The following is a 26,725-nucleotide window of genomic DNA, read 5'->3' as shown; positions in this document are numbered from 1 at the left end:
AAAGTAGTTGCTAGCACCGTGCGCATCTAGGCTGAAGTGAGTCACGTGCATGGGCCTATGTAAGGGCTCATGCCCAATGGTAGACAATCTTTGCTTCGTGTACTCTGTTCACGCGCTAGCGCATGCGCAGTTAAGATACGTTTCTCGAAGTGTCCCTCGGACTCTGCTCTCTGAGGCGCCCATTGCCTCCCTATTTTATACATTCATTTGCATAACACGGACCACGGTGTATGATTTGACAAAGCTGCGTTGCATTACGATAGAGCAGGTTGCATTGCTATGCCCGGTTTTTGCCCTGGCATCCATAGAAGTGAGTGTAGTGGAGCCTGAGCTGATAGCAACTTTCCCAAACTCCTTCATCTTCCCCTGATAAATTACGAGTTGAACAAAGACTGATATTACGAGCCATCGCGAGCCCAGGGACAATCCCATCGAAACCACTACTGCAAGATGTGATTGCTGACCTCCTATAGTGGTAGTATTGCACAGAAATTTAAAAACTGTAATGCTCAATCGATGGTAGATTGTAAAAATCCATAGCGCAACATACTAAGACAAATTAAACGCTCCTAGTGTTGGCCATTGTGGAGCCTTGGAGTGTTAGCCAAGAGACCGTGGCCTTGAATCAAGGAAGAGCTCCATATAGAAAGCATCAGAGTGCGCCTGCAGAGACCCACCCAATACCATTCTTCAGTTTGCAGAAGGCCTCCATGTTTTATTGGCTCCTTGATATAGGGCTATATAAACGGATTCCAGGCTACAGGTTTTAGATTTTCATTGTCATCCGCAGCAAAGCATAAAGAACCCTTGGCTTGTTCGGAGGGATGTCTGTTTCATCTGTGGTCTAAAAAGCTCTGGTCATGCAAGCTGTTGGGTTTCTGATAGATTTGACATTGCAGAACGGGGTGTTGTACATTTGCTTTTCTTCCCTATCATGCATATTAACTCATGGAGTTATGGCTGAGCTAGGTCACTGGCTTTTCATATACATGTGCCCATTGTGTTAAGCTGCGGAGTCCAGATGCAATTCCCTATACGTAAGTAAACACTGCTCACTTGAGTGAACTCAAGTTCTTGTGGTCCTCGGATTTCCTTTCCTTCCTGCACACCTCCTTTCCCAACCGGTTCACCTTTTAAATGTGTACTAGGTATTCTGTCTTGGAGGTGATGAAATCAAGGAGTGAAGTAGGTTTGTGGTGGCAGGCCCTGGGAGTGGGGGTGGGGTGCATGTTGTGGAGCCTTCTTTTGGATCTGCCTTTATCTTGAGAAATTTCACTAGCAGATTGAATCTTCTATACCTAATTTATGAGGACGTGGAAGAACGTTACCTGCTTCCCACCAGCGTTACTTTGTGATTTGCTACATCTCTTAGGCCTTAAAATGGACTTCAGTTATGAGCCGACCCTCCTGTTGTCTGAATACTTGGCTAACTGGCCGAATTGCGCACATGTACTTTTTTAATGTAATGTGTTTTTACAGCTTTTAATTGGAATTCCGGTGTTATTTTTTTAACCATCAGTGTTAATTGCCTTCTTTTCTTAGGGCAGTGATAAATATATTCAATATAGCGATACGAGATCCCAGCTAAAATTTCTGGAGCAACTAGACCACTTGGAAAAAAGACGGAAGAATGAAGAGGAGCGAGAAATGTTGCTAAGGGCAGCTAAGGTTAGTTTTTCCCTCATTTTACCTGCTACAATTTTAACAATTTGTGAGCATTTTCTCGTTGGAATGTTCACTTCTGGATTATTAACCTGTTCATCTGACTATTATTAATGGTGCTTAAAAATAGGAATAAAGTGGTACTATTCTTAAAAATAGAGAATTGCTTTTGGGAAGGAAATATTCACTCCTGCTGTACATGAACACTGTGCCCTGCGATGCCACATATGCTTATTTAGCCTGCATCCTTTTGCTATGTTAAGGGAAGCAGTGGTGGTTTGGCATAATAATATATAATCTTCATTTTGAGCATTTCAGATTTAAACCTGATTTGGTTGGTTTCCCAAGATACTAGAACATAGTTGAGAGTCAACAATACAAAGAGCAAATGAGCAAAGTCAGAGTGCCACCCATTAGACCGAAATTAAATAAAGAGGTCCTTCCGTTGACTCCTTGAATCTTTATTCTATTTCTTCTGCTCCAGTTATAGTTGTGCACAGCCAACACATTTTGCCCAGTTAGTCTTCCTCCGGGCAAAGATCCTGTGTATATTCGGACGGGTACTAAAAACTCAAACAGCGTCGTGATTCACGTATGAATGTCCCACACATATTCTTGAGACGGCACTCCAATAGTGAAATGTGTCCGTTGTTCGTACAAATTTTATCTTGATGCCAAACCTGGGTCAATTTTGTGTTTGATGCACTGCCATTAGTGGCAAAGGTGTTCAGACGTAGATCTTGTGCTACTCAAACCATGCTACACCTGACTAATGAGCCCCAGTCGGGGTGAAACCAGTCATGCTTGTGTTCCGGTTTAGGAGAGGACCTGTCTTGTCAGTTCGGAATGGACTGTTCCAATTGGAGCAGGGTCAAGACTGGTTTGCATATGGCAGAGTCCAAGATGAGGTGGCATGGTGGGCAAAAGAACGACTGGTTGGAATGCTACCCTGAGCGATTGCTAATGGTTAGTCTTATTGCAGGTCTCCCTCCCCCGATTCACTTTTTGCGTGTTTTAAAGTAGCAAAAGTTATCATAATTTAGACAGTAATTCTGCCCAGAAGGGGTGGCGTGCCCCGTGTTACTCCTCGTCCTGGAACTGTCTTAAGAGGTCTTGGATTATTTTCACTAGTCTCGTTCTTTCCATAGTACTGTATACTCCTAGATATTTAAACCTTCCAGTTGCATCAAGTAAAGAATGAACATTAAGCCAATGGATTCAGTTTTTACTTTGTCACTGGGAATAGGACATATTTTTCACAGTTTATTAAAAACCAGAGTAGATCCTAAATATCTTGCATGTTCAGTAGACTACTAATTGAAATGCCAGGGACTACTACATATAAGAGAACGAAAAACGGTATATACATTTGTCCCAATCACTGGACCATTGGGGACACCTCACCACTGCTCCTCTTTTAAACCAATAAGACCTTTCAGAAAGATGGTGCTGGGCATGGCTGTATGCCAATTGGATATCTTTAACTAGGCATCAGTCTTTTTACATTTGCTGAAGGTAGGATTGCTTTGAGATAGGAATGACAGACAGTTTTTGTTGAGCTCCTATAGCAGGCTGCCAGAGAAAAACTGAAGAGATTACCTGGTGCTCCAGAACATAAATAATGCTGCTCAGTTTAGTGCAGCGGGGTGTTCGTCAATTAAGATTTATTGGTGCCAAGATAAAGGGGGTTGATCATATATGGCTAAAGGTAAAAGGAAACTTTGCTGTCCAGAACTGATTACAGACCAGAATGGGACACAATTTGTATGCGAGTGAAGAGCATTTCTAGCATTGCAAATTTAATCTAGTACAAGACAAATGCATGCATAGATTTTTCCTTAACATCACTGAAGCCGAAAAGCAACTACACTGGACACCCGGCACACTGTAAGGATGTGGGGGTATCAAACGCAGACTTCCAGCATATCGCATGATGTTGCCTGCATATAGAGAGATTTTGGGCAGGGTGATATTTTGCTGTGTTTATCTTGTCTAAATTCACATGCTGTGCTTTATTCTGCCATCTAGCAGTTGAGTCCAGTATAGTCTCTTTTCTTTAGTAAGTAAGTAAAGAACTTGTAGAGTGCACGAATGCCGAGGCGTCTTTGCGCTAGGGTTTGCAAAGAAACCAGTAGAGAGACCGAGAAGTACAGGATCATTCCTGAGTAGGGATTAACCAAGTTTTGACCATTTTCCTAAACAGGGGTCTGGTAGATTTAAGCCTCATATAGGTCGGTAGCTCATTCCAGAGCTTTGAAGCTCAATAGGCGAGGCATCTACCTCCCCATCTTGCCTTATTGATTTTAGGAACCCAAACCAAGGCTTTACTGGAGATTCAGACGGGGTTGTAACATTAAAGTTTCAGGTGGTCCAATGATCCTCCACCGTATAGTGCTTTATGCTAGTGCTGAGCCTTGGGGCACTCTACAGGGGAGGGAAACCCTCTCAGATTTGAATTTGTCCCAGCACACATTGTTCTCTTGCAGTCAGGAATGAGGTGAGAAGGGTTAGAGCGGCCTCTTTGATTACTATTGACTTCAGCTGTTGCGCGAGTACCGTATGATTCACAGTATCAAACGCGGCTAATAGGTCCAGTAGGATCAGGACGGCTCCACCTCCACCATTGAGCCGCAAGCGGATTCCTTCAGTGGCTTTCCTTTACGTTTTTTTTGCCCTTGGCATCAAAGTCTACCATTTGGTGATATGGTCCATCCTCAGATGACATCAGGCCTACGCCTTTCTGTGTGGGCGCCGTTTTCAGATTCCTTTTTTCGCTATTTATTTGGGAAGCACGGATAAGAGCTCTGAAATGAAAAGATAATTTTTAAGAAACCCTGGAAAACGCAATCCCCAAAAAACACCTCCAACTGCTGACTTGCATCGAGAGAAAAAGGCAAAAACATTTTTGATAGGGCCCAAAAGGACATTGACCACATGGGTCAGAGAATGAAAAAAAAAGTTTGCAGCACACCCTTTTCATGTTCCACCATAGCTGCCATCACAAAATCTCCCAAAAGGACAGCCAAAAGATATGTAGCCTGTGTATGCTGGTAGACTATTTTTTGGAGGTCTGTGAAGCATATACTGCATTCCAGCCCAAGCCTCACTGAAGACCAGGGAGAAGCAACGGTGGGTTCACCACGCAATGGCGGAAATACAGAAACCTATTCCCAGGGAAGATCTCAATGTTTCGAGTGGCGAGACGAAACCAGAGGGAACAGAGTCAACGCTAAGAAAATCTTTTAAGAAAGGGTCAAAACCAATAAAAACGCACCAAAAGAACACGAGGGCCACAAACGCGAAGTAGCATGACTGGTGTGTTAGGGTGCATATCAATTGGAGAATTGGAGTCAAAACATCCCAAAACCAACCAAGCTCCAAAAATATTGGCAGTTTAGGAAAAGCACAAGCACAAAGAGCCTCCCGTATTCAAATCCAAGGATACCAGAGATAACGAACCCTCAAATCTGACTTCGGCTATGAAGAGAGTGGGAGGGAGAAGAATCTCCAGAAAATGAAACCTTCGTCGCCTAAATGGAGGGTGCTAACGCTTGACATGGAACATTAGACTCTCAAGGTGGAAAGAAAAAAACTGAAGGTTGCAGTCGGAATGCGGGCTTTACGTCAGCAAAATGAGTTTGACTCCTTGCAGATGTACAGGATTCCAACCTTCCTCTTCGAGAGAAAGATCCTAAGGTAGAATAGCCAGAGCTGGAGGCCCCTGCCACTCCAGAACCTACAGCGCAGCCTGAAGTCGAAATAGTGGAGAACAAAGGGTAGCCCTCGGAAAGTCAGTTGGAGCAAAGTTCTTTGTCAGGCAAGACTTACTAAATGAAGGTTGGCAGGATGTTGAAACAGATTCTCCAGAAGAAGGGTTAGACACAGCCTTCTAGATGCTTGACCCCAGATGACATTGCCACATACAATGCAGTCATCAAAAGACCTGAGGACAAGTAGTTAAACTAGAGGATCAGGCAGAAACCTGCATTTGTTTGGAAATACTGATACCTTCTCCAAGGAAGAACAAGTACCTTCCAATGTTCCCTGCCATTCTGTATCAAGGAAGGATGAGACAGTCACTGCTATGGTGGTTACCCACAATAAAAGTCTAAACATTAATCTCAAGATCAGCCTACATCATGGGTAGTGTCGAGGCGGACTCTGTTATTGTGATCTCAGCTCGAGAAAGAGCAAAGACCTCAGCAATCATGGATCTCCCACCCAACAAAGCAAGCAAGCGTAAAGATGGTGGGCAGGAAGATCGAACGCTTCGCTGCAACTCAAAGGCACATAGCAAATTCAGATTCGTTTCTTAATGGATATGGACATCAGCAATTGAAGGATATTGAGGATTTAATGCAGCATCTCCCAGAACAGTACTGGAAAAGTGCTAATTGTGATACTCGAGGGAAAGAGAATTGTTAATAACCTTTGAAATCTGCCCTGGCTGCAGCAGATCATGCCGGTAGGCAGGTATGCACAGGCACCACTTTGAGGAGATCTGCTTGGCTTTGAACTGGCAGGACCCTCCAACAAGTTACTACATAGCCGAAGTTCCCTCTGCATCTTACAACAGCGGGGGGGGGGGGGGGCTGGAGGTATCTTTGACGATGGAGCACCATTACTTCTGCCAAGTGGATTTTAAACATTATTTCAGCATGGGTATTGTATCAGTCTATTAAAACAATCAGTCCAAAACCAAGGACAATCCAGGATATGAAATAACGTCTCCACAATCTGTTGTGCAAGTTATTGATGGAAAAAATTCCAACAAGAGAGAGAGGTCATGGAGTGTACTGTTTACTTCCTAGCACCTAAGGCAAGTGATATATAGAGCCCAATCTTGGACCTTAGGGTCTCAAAATAGGCACGTCTTGTTATGTTAAATGGTATTTATAAAGTGCGCGGCTACTCCCAGGAGTGTCTTGACCCAGAAATTCAAAATAATGCTAGAGATAATTCCACAGCTGCAGAAAGGACCGCAGCTACGGACCTTAAGGATGCATATTTAAATGTGCCAATTGACCGACACAAGAATTCCATGATTCATTGAGAACAAGATACATTACCAGCTCATAATTTTTGCAGTTTGAAGTAAAATCTGCTGCCTATGTCTGGTCACAGTAGCAACTCACTTAAGTTGAACGGAGATTCATGGATACCATATTTAGAGAACTGGCTGGCAAAGTCAGTCGTTCAAAAATTGCCAGGACATTATAAACAGTGTGGTACAAACTCCACTATTTAGGTTTCTCAATTAACCTCCAATCTCTCCTTCCACTCCCCCATCCCCTCCCCCGCTCCACCGACAGAAATAATTATATTAGGACAAGGTTAAACTCTGGAGAGACAAAAGCCTTCCCAGTTCAAAAGAGTCCTGCCATCGACAGAATACGTTCACATTTATCAGAATAGAAGGAACCAGCTCTGAGTGTGAGGACTGAGAGCATACCACTAATTCCCAACTCAAGGCTATACACAAGGCCACTACAGGAGTGACAATATAAACAATGGTGAAGGGGAGTTGGGGTGGGGGGGGGTTAGTCTAGTGGTTGTAACAGATAGTCCATAGAGAATTACAGTGGTGGAACGTGACCAACTTTACACCACCAATAGACCTGTTTGTGAAACAGGAAAGCATGAAATGCCAGAGCTTTGCAGCTAGATTCCCAAACCACCAGTCACGGGGAAAATGCCCTGTGAATGGAAGTGCCATGAAAAGATGCATATGCGTCCCCTTTCCCCCCCCACCATTGAGACCATTTGTAATAGAGGGGTGCAAACATCCATGACATTGTTGAATGGCCCCCAATGCACAAGACCGACTGGGCACTCCGACTTACTGGAGATAGCACAAATGAGGTTTCTACAACTGCCAGTCCATCAGGACCTCCTTAGCATGCATGGGAGACAAGTGTTCCACCCACACCACACACAGCTTGGCAGCATGGTTCCTGGGGACCTAGTTTGGAAATGTACTTTTGTCAGATGGAGCCTTTGAGCCTATGTACATTGCAGGACTAACATTTTTGACATTATAGTGACTTTCTTGGTAGCCATCATGTCCTTGCGACAATTTTCGTGAACTTCAAGCTCTCTCAGTACAAAGAGCCTTGCCTATAAATCCACACAGTGGGAACGGAAACCAATCCACACTTCCTTCTAAAGGTGGTCTCATCCTCCCATGTCGATCAAACCATCCATCTACCAGCTTTTTTCCAGCAATCAAAATCTCAAGCTGAAAGGACTCGTCGCCCTCTGGACGTCAGAACAATAGTCATGTATTACATTCCAAAAATAAATTATCAGAACAGCATACTTTTTAAATGTATTTTTACTTCTGCAGCAGTCACAAAAGGGGCACCAGTAAGCAAAGGGACTATTGCAAGATGGATAGTCCAGACAACCCAGCGATGCCAGTAGGCAGCAGGAGTTACATTTGAAAGAAAACCAGGAGCACTATTCACAAGAAAGAGCACCCTCTTCTTTAACGCTAATGTTCCCATTACGAATATGTGCTGCGCGGTCACTGGTGCTCTATGCACCTTCACCAAACACATCTGTTTAGATATCCAAGTAAACAGAAGTACAGGTGGGACAAAGTACTCAACACCTGTTTGCAAATACAATCTTATTGTAACCCTACCTCCCAGGAAGATACCACCGCTGCAATCAATGCACAGCTTGCAAATCCAGAAAAGGTTAGCACTGCAAAATGAAATGGTTACTTACCTGTAGGAGTAGTTTTGCAGCTTGAAGAGTTTTCTGGATTCACATACAACCGTCCCACTCCCCCAAAAGACAACTGAAGAGTTTTTAAAAAAGAGATAAAAACTAAAGATGACGACCACGCAGAGAGGCTTCTGGGGCAAATATCTGAGGTCATCCAAGGAGGGACCGAGCACAAGATGGTTGATTGCGACGCTCACACAAGAGACTATTCCAGACTCAACCACTAGATGGTAAAATAATGCATAGCCTGTGAATCCAGTTAAAACTCTTAACTGCAAAACTACACCTATAAGTACGTAAGCAACCATGTCATTGGAACCACACTCAGTCACTGGGAGGCTGTCCAACTTGATGCTGCAGCAGCATTTATTAGGGATAGTTCCTCTGGAGAAAAAGGGGGAAATAAAAATATACATTTTCAAAATTCTGCAGTCCCAGGGGCTGCGCTGGTAAAAAGGTGTAGATCTATTTACCGGCTAAGCACACAAACACAGAATTGATATTTAAGAGACCTATTGAAAAATCGGCTGTGTGGTAGAGCAGTCGAATGAAGAACTTGTGGAGAGACAAAAAATTAACTGAAGAATTAGCAGACTGAGTAGTGCTGATTCAGAAATGGTCTGATTCCCAAAGTGCTACACCACCATGGAGGGACGCCCAAGTTTTAAGTGGAATGAACAGAATAGATTCTTTAATGTTGTCATGCCCTGTGAGCCCAACTTACACCAATAAGTAATTTTTGTCTCTAACCAGACAGTGATGCAGTGTGCAAGTAAAATGGTTTTGCTGAACATGGCATTTCTTATCGACGACTGAATGCAAGCTCCTTTCTTTTCTTTTTTTTCTTTTCTTCGAGGCCATCAACATTCCAGTACAATAACTTGTTGCAACATTGAAAGCACCATATTAAGGACACACATGCAATCTCACTAAGACCCTATTCCTCTGCTGCCTCCAGGCCTGAACCATAAAACATGAGAATCTGTTACCAATCCCGAATACTCCTTACTTTACACTGTTCCGGTATCAGCAGTTAACTTGCTACCTCTGTTGTGCATATTGCCCTATCGTTTTAACATTCGCTAGGGAGGAAGTCCAAAGAAGAAGCTAGCCCCTCTGTGCTAGGTGGTAGTCACTATAAGGCCTGCCATGTGCCCCTCTTGCCACATTTCAGCCCTTAAATGTAGACGCATATTTGGCAATACACTGTCATTGATGCTTCTTAATCTCATAATACCAACCCAAAAGATAAATCCCCAAAGGGCCCTCTGAGCACATTATGGAGTCTCAATGTCCATTACGGCTTTGGAGTATCAATGGCTGTCATTTGTAGCATGTCTAAGAGCTCCATCCCCTGTAGCTAGTAGGTGAGAAGCAGGTGTGTTCCGCCTTCGCCAGACAAGGCCCAGCATGCAGTTCACCAGCTATCCCTCTGCTACAAGTAGCCTCTTCTCTCCAACCCAGTTCCAAAGAGGATGAAGAAACAATGTGTGTCTGCCCAGGAGTACCCTCAGATATGTAGTAAAGAGCATCCTGTATTTTTTTCTCTTTACCAGTGCAGCTCCTACTTGACCACACATGCATGTCTTTACTGCTGTACCGCCTGAACAATGTCCATAAAAAGCAGGGTTTTGGTATTATCGTTGGGGGCAATAGTCCCAGCTCTCTTGCCACCTGCAGGATTGCATTTCTGTCCATGAAATTCAGGTGGCTCGACTTTCCTTTGGGTAAAGAGCTGGGTTTCAGCTGAGGGTTCAGTGCCCTTTGGGCTTTCCTTGGGATTGACTTGGTTGAGTATTATGTCTTTGACAGAACGCTCTGCCTGGGCCTTCATCTTTCTCTAGGGCACCCACTATACGAACATTATTGCTCTGGGTGCTGCCATCTGCATCTCTGACATTTGAACTCCCCCTCCAGGCGTGCTATAGTTAACTAGTTTCCATGTCCTCCGATGTCTGCACCATTTTTTTTTTTCCACAGTGCCTACTAGCTTAAATATTTTTGAAGTCCAGTTGTAATTGTTCTAGGTCTATGTCCACTGTGTCCAACATTTGTTGTAAAGCTTTCCTTGTATCTTTTATTCTTCTCAGTAGTTCAGAGTGACGGTCAGATAGACTGATCTTTTAGGGATGAGTTGCTTTTGAGAATTCTGATGTTGAGTGCCCCAGAGGGGGATTGGTAAGGAAAGGAAGTTTACCTTCTTTATTGTGCTGCTGGTATTGGGTACCTAAGATGTAGCCCCTGAGGTCAGAGGTGAGATACTTGCAACCTTTCTGATTTCCGCAGGGGGTTCACTGAATCCACTGTTGCCTGCATGGTGTTTATTAAAATATTTCCAAATATGGTGTCCTGTCAGCCAAATCTTATGAGCATTGAAGCCCAGGCTCATTATCATTCTTCCAGAAGATGATGGTCCAAGGGGAGCTGCCTGCAACCAGTCCAGGGAGGCTGTCTGCATTTACTGTCCATGGGGGCTGGGTCAAGCTGCCAATGAAAGTCTGCTACCTGGTCCTTCCCTCAGGCGGTACCATGAATCAAATCGACAAGACCACAAATTCTCCTGTCGGTCCCGTTTAGCTGCTCTCTGAATTAGATGTCAGTGGGCAGTAGACCAACTTGTGAGTACTAAAGTAATTGACGGAGAATTTATTTTGCCTACTAACGCCTGATATCGAACCTTGGTGAGGAACTCAAATGGGACTAAAGGAAAAAATACAAGTTTTATGGAACAAGAGGCACAATGAATAGGCCGTCAAGAGTATGTTGAACCCCAAAACTGGAGTCTGTTATGTCTCCAAACTAGTTATGTTGTGATCAGAAGGGTCTTATGTTTAAATTGTTAGATTACTAACCAAAATATACGTAAAGGAAGGGAATACGATGCACGCAAAGTTCTGCATCGGTAAATCTGCTGTATAAATGAAAGCCATATATCGGAAGCTTATATAGAGAACACATTGTAACAGGTTAGTGACAGAAGACCTGCATGTATAAAGGTTACTCTCAGGTTGCTGTATAGCAAGTGCACAGACACAGTATTTATTATGGCATCAAGCTATTGTTGAACGCCTGGGAGACAAGTAAATGAAAACAAAAGCACCATGGAGCACATGAGAAAAAATACTAACTAAAACTTTGGCACGCATGTGTGGTACTAAGCGGTTTCCTCTGGGGCAAAAATACTTAACACTTGTGATCTTTCTCCCAGACTACACATAAAAATGAAGTCAGTAAGTGAAATGGGTTTCCTGATTTTACTACAGAATACAGTGCAAGGCATGCGTTGGCTTACCTACATAAATGAATACTAATTCCTTGTGGACTACTTTTATGGACCTCCACCAAAACATCACTTACAAATGGTATGTGATCTATGGGTATAATGAAATTAAGAATTGCTCAACACCCACTTCTTCACAATTTTTTTGCTGATAGTTCATTACGTATTGTCCTATTGAAGTCCAAGCTAGTCTAATGAAGTGATAGAGACCAGTTAAAGCTTCAGAAGCACTCTCTAGAAATGCTCCTAGTTCCTGAAAAAAGTATATACATTACTCTATGGATATAATGAGCATTAGAAAGACAATTACTGAACACCTGATAAATGGTAGTAATTGGAAACATAAAAATATCCCCAGAAACCATACAGTGAGCACAAAAAGTATCAATTACACTGAAAATTAATCATGAGGATAAAAATGTTGCCTTCAAAGAGCTGGATTTTCAGGACAGTACCAGTGACTGCATTAGATGAGGTCCTTATTGGGTGATGGCTTTTCTTTAACGATAATACTGATTGGCTAGTTATGTTTTTAAGTGTAAAGGACAGGGTCATTCTGTATATTAGTTTCAAACCCCATCCATTTCTAGATGAAGTCTTCACTCTTCACCATTGCTACCTCGAGTCTAGTATCCAAAGGCAGTAGCTTGGTTACCCAGTTGAAGCACTCCAGTAGCAAACGACAGTACCCACAAAGGATGTTGCCTAGTACCCACTAACTGCCCCATGCCCCCCCCCCCCCCCCCCCCAAAAGTCTCACACAGGTCCTCTACCATTAATTCGAGTTTTCTGGTGATGACAGTCCTTGCATGGCAGGAGAGCTGTTCATTACTGACCTTGTTCAACTTAGTCTGACCTGCTCCGTATGTTTCTCCATCTGTTCGGCAGTTTGAGAGAACTTAGGGTGTTGCATTTTTGTTCTTAAAACGAAAACGGAAGTCTACGATGATAATGTGCAACATTTATAGTATAATTTTTTATGAAAATATTTGACAGCAACATTCCAATCCAAAATGTTTTGAGTATGTTGTGGTTGAAAATAGTTAAGACAAAATAACAGTTGTATGGTTTAATTGGTATAGGTGTGTGGTTAAGCTAAGTGAGAACACAAATTTAACTGAAGCTATATTGTATAACTAGTGGATCCTACCGGCATGAAATATTCAGAAGTACAGCAAGACAGTCATCACCCTCTTACTTCAAGTTGCAGAGTTATGTTTTTTAGTGCTGTTCGAAGTTGTCGTAGAAAGATCCTAACTTGGAAGTGGCGCTTAGTGGCTTCGGTATAACAAGAATGTTGAGGTTGGTGGATCATAGGTTTTAAGCTGGTGTGTATTAGTACAACATTGTAGAGAGGTAGTTTGTAACCAGACAATGAACTGCTCTGAAAATAAATGTGCTTCCATTGTGACTCAAAACAGTATTGAATCTGCATGAACATGGGCATGTCTTTTCTATTTACTATGATACATCAAGTGCTTTCATTTCCTGCTGACTATGCCATTTAGTTTAGCTCGAAAATATATTTTGTTGAATGGTAGGCATCATAATTCAGAAAGTAATGGCAAAAATAATTTTTCACGTTTGTAGGAACTAATGTGTGATACCGCAGAAATGGTTATTGTGATGAAGTGTCTACCTATACCCATCTGAAATAAAGTACAGCTTTGTGGTTTTATCTGGCCAGTATAGAAGTGGCACCGAATCGTCCAAAGAGGCAGAATATTTTATGGGATGACATGGGTTCTTCCCCTGCAGTCCCCTAAAGAGTTTGAGCTATAAAGCACATCCCATAGTGTTAAGCAGTTGTTGACATCTGGAGTCAAATGTAGTTGGCTACTTACGAATGCACGTTTTTGTTTTTTTTCTCATAATTCACTTCCATTACAGTTTTTGTTGCGGATTAGACCAAATGCATTTTTGACGTGCTGTTTATTGGAGTGGCCAATGCAGTTTTTGGATGGCGGACCATGACACTTCAGTGTTCTTGCCATGTTTTTCATTGAATGATGGCGCCTTGCAAGGGCTCATCTAGTCTTATTTATTTATGCCATTGCGTGAGGAATAGAATAAAGAGATACTCCTACTCCCAGACCACCTTATTTCGTCACCTGGTGCAGCAGCATATAGGGTTTCCCTAAGGGAACACAAAGCTCGAGTTTATTTGGCTTGTTTTGATGGAAACCACTTCTCTCTGGGCATGACAAACGGTTGGCCTGGGAGCCGCGGTTTCTGATGTTTTTTGTTCACCAAACAAATTAATCAAAGGGAAAGAGTGAGGAAGAACTTAGATGCTGTTGAAATATTACATTTTTATTCCAAAACGCACATTGATGTTTTGGGCGAAGTGTTTTTTAGATTTATGGTGTGTCCTTAAGGCGTACAATGTTTCAAAACCAGGCTATTGAACGGTTGGAGGTGTTCAACTTACTCAGTTTTTGTTTTATGAGAAAATGATGCTCATGAATCCTTGGGCAGGAAAGGGACTCCACAAATATTTATTTTTGTGCAATTTCTCGCAACTCGTCCAGTACCAGTTTTGTTTTCTGATCGGAGAGGCAGGGGCTGGTGTGGGTTTGAATTTGGGTTCTTGTGAAGATGGTTGTAAAACTTTGACTGCTTGCCAGAACGAAAACTATTTTTTTTTAAATTCTGGGAAGAGCACTTATTAAACCCATTTTTGTGGGAGAGGAAAGGGAAACTATACTTGTAGATCCCCTTTGTGTGAGGGGAAGAGGGGGTGAGCACTAACTCCCTCTATGCTGAATCCAACTTGTTTTGGAAAATGGGGATGGACATTTATGAACATTTAGGGCCCGATTAGTACTACGGTGGTCCTCTGGATCGCCGTAGCCGTGGTGGCAGTGCGGGCTCCGCTGCACCAGCAGTCTGACCGCCCTGTTACAACTTGGGCAGTCGGACCGCCATTGCACTGCCGCAACTGCCAGGGAGATCCCTGGCGGTAGTCTTGAGACCGTAATCTGATTGGCGGGACCGCTACAGTCCCGCCATGCATAATGAGTATCCTCTCTGCCACAGTTTATATGGCGGTTCCTACTCCATGAAAACTGTGGCAGAGAGGAAACAAAAGGGGCCCAACAGGGCCATGGGGTGTATGGCGGGGGTGTACATTGTGACGTTACCATTCCGGTGCCTATTTCATAGGCATCGCTAATGAAACGCTCGCAGTGACTGTAAAAGTCGTAATCTGGTGGGCGGTGTGTGGGAGCAGGGCGGTGGCATGGCGTTTCAGCTCCCACACTCTGAATCGCCCTTAGTGGTTTGCCAAAGGATGAATCGACCAAGTCCATTGCACCTGCATTTTGATTGAGTAAAAAAACCTTGCATTTGTTTGACTGGTGCAGCAGTTTGATGTCTGCTATCCTGCTGCACACCTTGCAATAAAACTAATTTCTTTGGGCTTTGTCCACTGATATTAAAGTTGGGTAGGGTTAGTACTGGTTATGTTTTTCACTTTGTTACATCAACCTAAAACCCAGAACTAATAATTACGTCCTACCTGGCTTGTGCCGCTCATGAAACTGCTGATGCTATCCTGTAATTTCACTCAGAGTTGTGCACTGTTCGAAGTCCATTTACCTCTGTGGCTCATCACCATCATCTTTATGTACCTGCTCGTTGCTTCTGCCCTACCATGGTGCCCTGTATGTTGTGCACATAAGAGGCATACTTTGGCCATGTATTATTACTTACACTGTAGGTAGGATGCAACCTACAACCTTTCATTGTGTCCCCTACACAAACAGCAAAATCGATAGCTATGCACCTGTCGAGGCAGCACGCAAACTACAACCAGGCCCTTCACTCACTCTAAACAAGGCACATTCTGCAACTGTGACTAGAGTACAGTTAAAATAAGGCTAGGCTTTACCAACGCCCACTGCCATGTAAATGGCCTAATTATGGCATATTCATATCTCGTGTGGACCTTGTGCACTGTATATAATGCTGATTAAGCAAATACAGTTAGTGTCATAGACGCACAATACATAAGGAAAACTGTTTCTCTGTGGGCACTACATAAAAGGCCCTTCCAAAAGCCATGTCTCATGTAAAGCGTATGAGCTTTGGTCAAACTCTGCATGCAGTTACAGGGCATAGATGGAGATTGTGCCCTAATCCTACTACACTCCTTCAGGGCACAGTGTGTCACGCTGCTATCTGCACATTAAGTACAAAGCGTAGCTTGGTTTATGTCTGCACCGCTCTCCTGCGGCACTGCAGATGCGTTTCTGGAAGTCCCCGCTAATGCGTCCTTGACCAGTCTTAACCTAACTTTCTTAGTTGACCAAACAATTTGTTCTGGGAAATATGGTTTAAAGTGGTTGAAAGGAGCAAAAGTTTTAGCCTTTAGTCATAGCTTAAGCAGGGGAGATGTTATTAAATGTTCTTTGAAATTTGAGGGAATGTTCTTCCCCTTAGAGGTGAGCATTTGTCAGAGGTGCCATTATCACATCAGACATGAAGCAACTTTATTCATTGATCTGTGCAAACCGTCTAGTTCCACCATGCACGTGTTTTTAAGAGAAACGAACTATTAATCATCTGTTTTCCAGTTGCTCTCCTTTTTTAGCACATACAGGCTGCTTCAGGTTAACAGTCTAGTCTGTCAGATCTTCCTCCTAGATGTGGTGTGTCGGTGGGATTTCATTTTTTGGATATAGATGCTGGACAAATAAATGTGTTGATTACGGTGAAAGATTGACCAAAACCTTTGGAAGCAATAGCTCTGTGATAATACATTGGTTTATGCTGCAATGCAAATCTTTACCACCCTAAACCCATCTGTTACAAGCTGCTAGAGGGCGGGTTATGACGAAACAACAAGACTTGCAATGCAATTATACTGTGCAATTGACTTTGGGACTCACACACTCACCCCTACGCTACTGGGGCCTCCATCTGGCTGAAGTCCTGTGGCGCCACTTTTCTTACCGTGCACTATTCCAAGGTGTTCCTCTTCTGCAGAAAGAAAGGCCCCTTCTCTTCGCCACCCATTTAAGTACATGCTGCAGCCATGATCAAGGTCACCCATCTGACTGACAGAGTTAGCATCATTCTCAGTCTAAGCTTCCTCCAGGCTACAGCTGAGGCTGCATGCCTAGATGAAAACAACATTTAAAAATGCCTGGATGCAGGCGTTTACCCCTCTAGCTAATGTTTTCCATCACAAAAGAAAATGGTTATTCATCAGATATTTAATGGACGCGTTGCTGTTTATACTCTAATAACTTCTTTTATACCCGTCTTTTTCTTTGATAGAGCCGTTCCAACAAAGAGGACCCAGAGCAGCTACGATTAAAGCAAAAAGCCAAAGAGGTAGGTCTTTCAAGTTGCAAGACGGTGCATCCTTTTTTTCCCCCTTCTGTTTTTCGCTTTTGCGTTTGAGGGAAGGTTGGCAGCAGTCTCCTGGCAATTAGGTCAGGGTTTGTTTTGCAGTTGCATACCATTTCGAGGGGCCTCTGGGAAGGACAAGAACTGCCACAGGCAAGGGCAGCACATCAAATGAGGTCAGTGAATTATGAGCTTTTTTCCATCGTTGAGGCCGTTCTAGAAAGGGTGCTTAAATTCCGCAGTGTACTTTTAAGAATGCATTGCAGGATTTTAAAAAGGAGGGAAAAAACGAACCAGGAGATTTAGCATCTGGGACTGTACAATGGGCTATATTTTTCCAGGGTAATTGTTCGTTTTGTAAATCTGATACTGCTTAGAATGCTTTGGCTGGGAGGCGGTACTGGGATTTAGTTTTAAATGGAAAATGCCTCTGGCTTCTCATTTTCTGGGCCCAGCAGTTTTCTGTTCTGAGACGGAGCCCTTGTTTTGCACAGTTCATGTTTAGCCGGAGGGGTTTTAGTTTATAGCTTAGACTGGTTAAGCTTTCTCTCCCAGGGGCCTCTGCATAGCAACGGTAGAAATCAACAAATAAGTTCATTTATTTCTGCAGCCTTCCTTCAGTAGCCGACTTTTTACATTTCCCAATATCCATTTCCTGCCTTCTCCAGCCCGAGAGGAAAAGACCTCCACTAATTGGAGCTTATTTTAATTGAGCCTTAATATCCGAGCTCGCTGGATTCGGGCCCCAGAGCTAGTGGTAACAGAAAGAAATGAAAGCACCTAAGGTTGCGGATGTGTGTGTGTGTGTCTGTGTGAAATTTTTCACTTGACCTACAGATTTTTTTTTCTGCTCACATTTCTGATTAAGGGATCTGACAGTGGACGATAATAAAGACAATGACGGTGCGAGACGTGTGATCTGAAGCCGAAGCAATGGTTTCTATAGTTACTAGACTGATTGCATGTAATCCTCAAGATCCCTCCGCACTAAGACAGCTATGTTCTGGTGACCTGTTTCCACCTGTACCTCTGGAACCACAATCTTGAAAGCCTTTCGTAGTAGGAGGAATGCGGAAGGCTCCCCTACTTTGCGTTTATGAGGAAGGTCTGCACCAGAGGAGCTGGACTGGAATTCTGTGGGAACACAAAAAGGCACGCCCGACTGGCTGTAGTTTTTATTTAATACGTACAGGAAGTTATGGTGAGGATGGCCCAGGTGCATGCGTATGTGCAATGTGGGGTTTTGCATGTAGGTGTGGTCGTTGCCCATCATTCATGTTGATGGTAAAGTTAAATATTAGAAGAAATAAAAACAACAGGTTTGTTTTTTTTCACGAAAATGTATTCCTTAAGTGTTGAGAAGTAGCAGAGTTAAAAAGGTATCTGTCCGTACCCAAATGCTATTATCCAAAGGTTTTCCAGTATTTTTCACAAAATGTGTCCAGGGTGCAAGTTACCACCCCGAGTCGTTGCATTTGGTGTTTTTAAGTTCTTCTTCCTGTCTGTTCTTCAGATGCAGCAGATGGAGCTGGCGCAGATGCAGCAGAGGGAGGCTAATCTCACAGCGTTGGCCGCCATTGGCCCCAGAAGGAAACGGCCATTGGACTTCGGCCTTTCATCTCGGTTTGAGGTATTGAATTTTAATGTCAACAGTACCTATCCTTTTTTTCCTGTTGATCCCATATCCATAGTTCTGACATTACATGTGGACGACTACTTTTTCTGAGATTTTCTGTCAGTAATTGCTATAGGTTGCATTTCAGGCCTTGGTTATCCACCCCTTCATTCTTCCCCACCCCCCCATTACCCTACCCGGTCACCATTTTCACTGCCCTACGACTTGCTGGAAGTGTGAGAATCCTCTCAATGCCATCATGGCAAACGCTAAAAACGTCAGTGAATTGTAAGGGGAGTAGGCCTGCTGGTCACCCCTTGAGAGAAGCTGCTTATACTGGAAATTTGAATCGCCCAAGAGGACAAGTCAAACATGAAGTACCAAGAAAAGATGAAGAGTCACCAAATGAAGGTGGAACTGGTTGAAGTGAAATTACTTTATTCAAAGCAGTTATTTGGTTGATTGAAAATATGCAGTGGGAATTGGCCACGGCGGCAATTGTACATTCAGTATTCACTTCGGGGTTGGCTTTTCAGGAAGAGTATTTAGGTACGTTTACATATCTCGTGTCATTTGTGATGTACGTTCTAAAATAAATAACATTGTTTCATCCTTTTTTGTTTATGCCATATTTACAAGATGATCACTTCTTACAGTGCCAAACAGGAAAGTCTATGTGAAATTTATGATTTTATTTTTCTTCCCTCTTTCCCTTCATCTACTTTATCAAATACTTATGAAATCACATACATTTGTTTCTCAATTATAATAAAATGCTCTTCTGAAAACTGTTTTCTGCAAATCACCAGGCATCCCCGTCAGCAGTTCTCTAAATAATGATATCATTATTGGAAGCATTTAACACCCTTCTGAGTAAAACTATCTTTTTCCTCAGTATTATAACTTGATCACTTGTGTCGTAGTTCATTGTCTTCTTCTGTTATCATCTTTATCAATCTTTCTGCTACTTTACTATGACTTTCAGTAAAATGCAGCCCTCTGCTGGGAGGTTCTATACAGCCTATTTTCTTAAACCTTGGCCTGCCATCGTCTGTGTCCTTTTCCTAACATTGTTGGACTATGCAATCAAGTCCCCAACCACTTGGGGAAGAGCAAGATCTCCAGAGTACAAAAATACATTGTAAAGTAGTTTCTCGGACACACTGCTCTTGTTATTCCCTGCTTTATAACTAATATCCACGTTTACTCTTGCAGTGGCGGGCAGTAATTTTAGGAGGGAGGAGACTGAGATCTCTCTCTCGCTGTCATGCTCACGCGCTCTCTCGCTCTTTCCCCCCCCCCCCCACCACCACGCACATCACCTCACAGCACTCACACCTACAGTTCTACCTCGGAAGTCCCAGGAGGGTTGGGACTGCTGCCTTCTTTCATAGGTGGACCTAGGGAAGGCAGCAGTCCCCACTCGTCACAGTGGGATGTGGTCAGTGAGAGTTGCTGATTGTGACTAGGGCCTCGAAGAACTTTGCTGAACGGAGGTCACACCTCTACAGGAGCTGTAACCTCCTCAGCCCAGGAAAGTGCAGCTCAGGCAGCCAGGAGCCTGCACATTCAGTACATGTCTAGCTCCTGGCGTGGCCCATCAGCCCATATGGGCAGGCTGCAGCTGTCCTTCATAAAGATGCTGTCCTTCAGATACAGTTGCTGTCCTCCAGACTCAAATGGGTCAAAATATATAGTGTTAGGCTGGGATAATTGATGATGCATGGTTGTAGTTGGGTCTGGTTTTCATGAAGAATACACTCCCATAGGGCTCCCATTGTATTGAAATTGAATTTATATAGCGCTTACTACCCCTGACGAGGCGTTGAAGCGCTTTTTCAGCGAGCAGCACGCTACTCCGGAACCCATAAAGGATTAGTGTCGAATTAGTATAGTGAAATATGAAAGTAATTTGAGTGGTGGATAGGTTAGTCAGCTATTTGGATTCAGAAGGATAGAAGAGGGAAAAAAGGTTTTTATTTATATAGCGCTTGTCACCCCTGATGGGCTGTTGAAGTGCTTTTTTTTGGCAAGTAGCACACTTCTCCTGAACCCATAAAGCATTAGTGTTGAAAATTAGTATAGTGTAATATGAAAGTAATTTGAGTGGTGGATATGTTAGGCAATTATTTGGATTGAGAAGGGTAGGGAATGGATAGAAGAGGTTTGGATATATATTTTGAGAATCATGAGAATGTTAGTGTCTGCAACCCCTAGAAAATGTTTTTTCAATTCCAGAATGTTCTGCATTTATTTCCATTAAGTTTTCACGTAGTGCACGAAAAAACTGAGTGCAAGATTTGCCATGAAAGTATTTTTTCACCTTGTGGCTAGGAAGCAATTAAAGTTAATTATGATGTTTATTTGAATACGACTTAGTCACTTCAAGATATTGTAAGGTGCCTTTTTTTTTTTTTTTTTTTTTATGGGGTGCGGGGTCGCTTTTAAACTGTGATTCAGAATTAGTACAATGAAGCACATTATTTGTAATTTTGAAGTGTGGTGAAAGCAAATATTTTAATACGATCATAACCCTAGGTGATGACATTTGCACCCATTATAGTTTGTGTGCAGTGAAACTGTATTTCGGTGCAAATGTAATGGTCATTTCAATAACAAATGTGTTCTCTGTAATGGCAATGCACTAACACACCATGCATACTCCACACTACGTCACGCCACTCTACGCCACTCTACTCCTCACCCTTTCACTCAATGCCACACCACTCCATTCTATGACTTGCCACTCCACTCTACGCCCCTCCACTCTTAAGACCCTCTGCGACATACTGTGCCACTCAACTCCATGCTATTTCAATTTACGCCACTCACTCCACTCTACCCCACTCTACCCCACTCCACTCTACCCCACTCCACTCTACCCCACTCCACTCTACCCCACTCCACTCTACCCCACTCCACTCTACCCCACTCCACTCTACCCCACTCCACTCTACCCTACTCCACTCTACCCCACTCCACTCTACCCCACTCTACCCCACTCCACTCTACCCACTCTACCCCACCCCACCCCACTCCACCCTACCCCACTCTACCCCACCCCACTCTACCCCACTCCACCCCACTCCACTCTACCCCACTCTACCCCACTCCACTCTACCCCACTCTACCCCACTCCACTCTACCCCACTCTACCCCACTCTACCCCACTCTACCCCACTCTACCCCACTCTACCCCACTCTACCCCACTCCACTCTACCCTATCCCACTCCACCCTATCCCACTCCACTCTACCCTATCCCACTCCACTCTACCCTATCCCACTCCACTCTACCCTATCCCACTCCACTCTACCCTATCCCACTCTACTCTACCCTATCCCACTCTACTCTACCCTATCCCACTCTACTCTACCCTATCCCACTCTACTCTACCCTATCCCACTCTACTCTACCCTATCCCACTCTACTCTACCCTATCCCACTCTACCCCACTTTATCCACTCTACCCCACTTTATCCACTCCGCTCTCCTACAATCTACCCCAATCTATTTCACTCCAATCTACCCAACTCCACGACACCCAATCTACGCCACTTTACCCTCCCCACCCCATTCTACCCTGCCCCACTCAAACTAACCCAATCAATCCCACTCTGTCCTAGCCCACTCCAACCCAATCTACCCCACTCTTCTCCACTTTTACCCCAGTCCACCTCGCTCCAATTTTACCCCAGTCCACCCCACTCCAGTGTTATCCAAGTCCACCCCATTCAACTCCAAAATAACTGACTTCACTCCAGTCTGTCCCACTCAACTCCAATTTACCAGAGTCCAATTTGCCCCACTTTACTCCAAACTCCAGTGCAATCTAGCCAACTCATCTCCACTCTAATCTACCCCACTCCACCACAATCTACCCCACTACAGTCTACCGCAATTCTTCTCCACTCCAATCTACCACACTCCAATCCACACCATCTACTCCACTTCACTCTACCACACTGCACTTCATTCAAATCTTCCCCACTCCAATCTACCACTCCAATCTACGACTCCACTCAAATCTACCCCACACTACCCATATCTACCCCAATCCACTCCAATCTTCATCACTTCACTCCAATCTACCCCACTCCATTGTAATCTACCCTGTTTAATCCACCTAATCTACCCCATTATACCCTATCTACCCCACCACACTACACTCTTCCCCACTCCACTCTTCCCCCAATCACTCACTCACTCCACTTCAGTCTCGACTCCACACTAACCTTCTTCACTCTACCCCAATCTACCTCGCTTTACCCCCAGTCTACCACACTCCATTCTGCTCTACCCAACTCCACACTACCACATGCACCTCAAATCTATCCCACTATGGTCCAATCTAACCCACTCCAGTCTACCCCTTCCAGTACGCTCACTCCAATCTACCGCAGTCTGCTCAACTGGTGTACTCTACTTCAATCTACCCCACCCTAACCCAATCTACCTCGTCCCAATCTACCCCACTTCACTCAGATTCACCCCAGTCCAAACTGCCCCACTCGTATCTCACTTCAATTTAGCCCACTCCATTCCAATCTACCTTACTTCACTTCAATTTACCCTTCTTCACTTCAGTCTAGCCTACCACAATCTTCACAATCCTTCCCACTCCAGTCTACCCCATTCCACCCTAATCTACCCCATTTCAATCCAATCTAGTCCTCTCCATTCCAGTCTACCCCACTCCACTCTTCCCTACTTCACTCTACCCCACCCATCCCAATCTACCAAACGACCCCATTCTATTCTCACTCCAATCTACCCCATTCCATTCCAGTTTACTGAACTTCACTCCAATCTACCCTACCATAATCCAGCCAATTTATCCCACTCAGTTTACTCCCCTACTCCACTCTACGCCACTCCACCCCACTCCAGTCTAATCCAATGCACTCCTCTCTTCCCTACTCTACTCCAATCCACCCCAATATATCCCACTCCAATCTGCCCCACTCCTCTTCATTCCACCCTAATCTACTCCATTCCACCCCAATATATCCCACTTCAATCGACTTCACTCCCCTGTATTCCATTCTACCCTATTATTATCCATCCAATCTACCCAATTCCAGTCTACCCCACTACACTTCAATCATCCCCCACTCAATCTTCCCCACTTTACTCCACCCCAATCTCCCCACTCCAATCTACCACGCTAATCTACCCAACTCCCCCACCCCAGTTTACCCCAATCTACCCTACACCCATTCCACCCGACTCCACTTTATGCCAATATACCCCACTCCGCTCTACCCCACCCCACTAACTTTAAGACATGCTGAACAGCAGCCACACTTGTGTACAACATGACTAAAGTACATTGCCAAAGCCTATAGCTCTCACGTAGGTGAGATCAATTGGCTGTGCAAATGCTCGTTTGGGAAGCAAGTGCTCGGGAGCATAGAGCTATTTTAATTTACCTTCCCTCCCATTGCTAATCTTCAAGAGATGTTTTTGCACTTACTAACTTGGGCATGATCATCAGCAGTGTGTTAGGCGGCATAGATATACCTAATGTATCGAAACTTTGCTCCATTTTTGGAAAGTCTGAGCTTTGGAGTAATGACAATATTTTTTTTTTATTAATTAGCCACATTCAGATGACTTCAAGTTGTCAACACTCACAATTCACCCCTGTCCTTTTGCAGTAATCAACATGTTAACTGATTATATCATGTTACAAAAAACTCTTCAGAAGTTAATAGCCTTGGTCACCTTTAAATCATAAACTCTGCCCTAATCTTCAAATACAGTGCATCACAATTAAAGTATACACACTGCAATGACTCAAAAGATTAAATACTATGAATGTCCCTCAATGATCGTATGGTATTTATTACCACAGTCCAACCGACATTGATCAGTATCCCATGCAAGCACACTGCTGCCCTCTTAGCTTCAGGGACTTGAGTGTTTCCTTCACAGGCGAGATTAAGGGGTGAGAATAAATACTACACCTGTCCCAGTATTGGCCATTTTGCTTAGTAAACGTTTTAATAGTGCTAAAATTGTATTCCTTTTTTATGTAAACTTTGAAACTGCAGAAATTGGTAAATGCTGGTGCAGGGCATTGATATTCTCAAAAAACACCGGACCACAATCTGCGCCTTTGCCCTCTGAGACTGTGGTCTTTGCCAGGGTGTTGTATTCCATTGACATTCCCAGGGATTACGTTGCTGTTTCAAAGTACATAATGTCGGGAGTGTAAGAATGTAAATTAAATTGCTTTCAATCTGGATGTAATCATATTTTATAATTTGGCCAGTTTGTAAAATTGTGTCATTTTATTTTACTCTCTTAATTGTGTAGTTTGGTTTCCCTAAAGGTCACAAACAAGTCCTTGTTTACTCTAAACGTATAGATTTTTCTAGGACTACAAATTAAGGTGTGCAAGCTCTGTTAATAACGATTTGAATAATCTTGCCCGCATTTACTAACGGCAAGCGCTGTATGGGGTCTACTGTCTTCAGGAATGCCTGAAAAACCGTCTTCCCATATTGGAGCGCGGATTTAGTTTTAAGATCGTATGTAATGCTGATTGCAGCACTCGTGACGGGCGTTCCAGTTTCCCCGCACTGCATGAAGGCTGGTTGTGCAAGGAATCGCCAGCAGGGCGTCTTTTTGTGAATTAGCTTTTTTTAATAGGTGTATGATAAATAAATCATATTCAACCAAATCAGGCTGCTGGGGAGCAACTTTTTAGTAACCATCTTAGCACCCAAGATAATACATGTACGAGGTACCAGTCAATAGGCGCAGAACCCCCCAAAACTCCTGCTTCTGGGTCATTAAGGTTATTTGTGGGAGAGAAATAAACCTGACTAAAGATTTTCTGTGCGATGACCGATGGAAGTACCATAACACTGTTTTTTGGACGGGGGGAGCAGATGAATGTAGTCACTCATAGCTGCCATGAGCCATGTACCTGTAGATAGCTATAAAGTGTAGCAGTGGAGCACAGTACATGCATTGGGCTTTGTTTACGCATTTGCGTTTTACAATTGCATGCATAAGACATATTTACGTTTGCATTACATTTTACACTTAATTCCAGATATAGCCAAAGATAGACTAAAATGATTTTTCCAGAAACACACGATTTACAGTTAAGTGCTGGAGCCATGATTGAAATCTAGATCCCATAATTCCTTAATAAGTAGTACCTTTGCCACTAAACCACATCTAATTAAGCATTAAGTTGTATTCTTGTGTTGAAATGTTTTATTAAGTTTAATGAAAATGTCCATGCGAATAATTTGTGAAAGAAACACGTTTTTACCTGCTGGCTGGAATAGTTTCCTTTCTTTTTTTTCTGTTCTGATCTTTTCGTATGGGCTAAATTTTAGTACATTTGCTCCCTAAAGTGCTTGAAATTATAAATGGCATTTCTGTTGGGTTCCCTCGAGGTCTGTTTAATCTGTAACTCCGCCCGAGGCGCTCTGCAGCATCCTGCTGGAGTGACCTCCTTTTCAACTCTCCTTTGGCAGCTGCACTGTGCAGGGATGATGTGCCAGCATCCTCTGATTGTCATCAGACCGACCCGACCCGTGCTCCCCTCGCCCCTCCCCCCGCATCTTACTACCACCGCGGTGCCCTTTTGTACTTCAACCAACTGCGCTCTGCTGTGGGTGGTTCTGTTGAATATTTTCAGTTATTTCATTTGGTGCATAGAATGCTGCTAAATAGGAAATGGCACGTTAGGCCTAGCAATTAAGTCTGGATACTGCTTTTTTTTTTTTAGACTTTCGCTGTTCTTGCATCACGTTTGCTCTTTCCAAAGGAACTGAAGTTTAAACTATAGGGTTTTATTTAGCATGTCCAAATTGATCCTTTTTACACGGAAAGGCAGACTGACGTATTTACCTAACGAGATTCTCAACCCTGGTTCAAAGAACAGTGTCCGCTGTGCATGCGCCTCATGCTCGCTCTGACAACGTGTTGGTGCAGGTAGAGCATATCATCAAAGGTTACAAGGAATGGTGCAAACCTTCTCATAAATGAGCTTACCGGACGGAAGTGAGCGAATGCAGTGTTGATGCATGATACCTCATTTCCAATTGTATCGATAC

General features: G+C 43.5%; 1 protein-coding gene across 1 annotated transcript in view; it reads left to right on the top strand.

The window, feature by feature from the left end:
- Positions 1-26,725, top strand: part of LOC146831425 (uncharacterized) — a 232,073-nt gene that overhangs the window by 180,296 nt on the left and 25,052 nt on the right. Inside the window, exons 12-14 of the mRNA XM_085605726.1 lie at positions 1,543-1,668; positions 16,958-17,014; positions 18,543-18,659. Of these exons, the coding sequence (XP_085461852.1) occupies positions 1,543-1,668; positions 16,958-17,014; positions 18,543-18,659 (300 nt within the window). The remainder of the gene's footprint in view (positions 1-1,542; positions 1,669-16,957; positions 17,015-18,542; positions 18,660-26,725) is intronic.

Source organism: Triturus cristatus, chromosome 5_1 (assembly GCF_964204655.1).
Source record: "Triturus cristatus chromosome 5_1, aTriCri1.1, whole genome shotgun sequence".
Lineage (NCBI taxonomy): Eukaryota > Metazoa > Chordata > Amphibia > Caudata > Salamandridae > Triturus > Triturus cristatus.
Note: the sequence above shows the minus strand (reverse complement) of the source record. Positions and strands in the feature narration are given on the sequence as shown.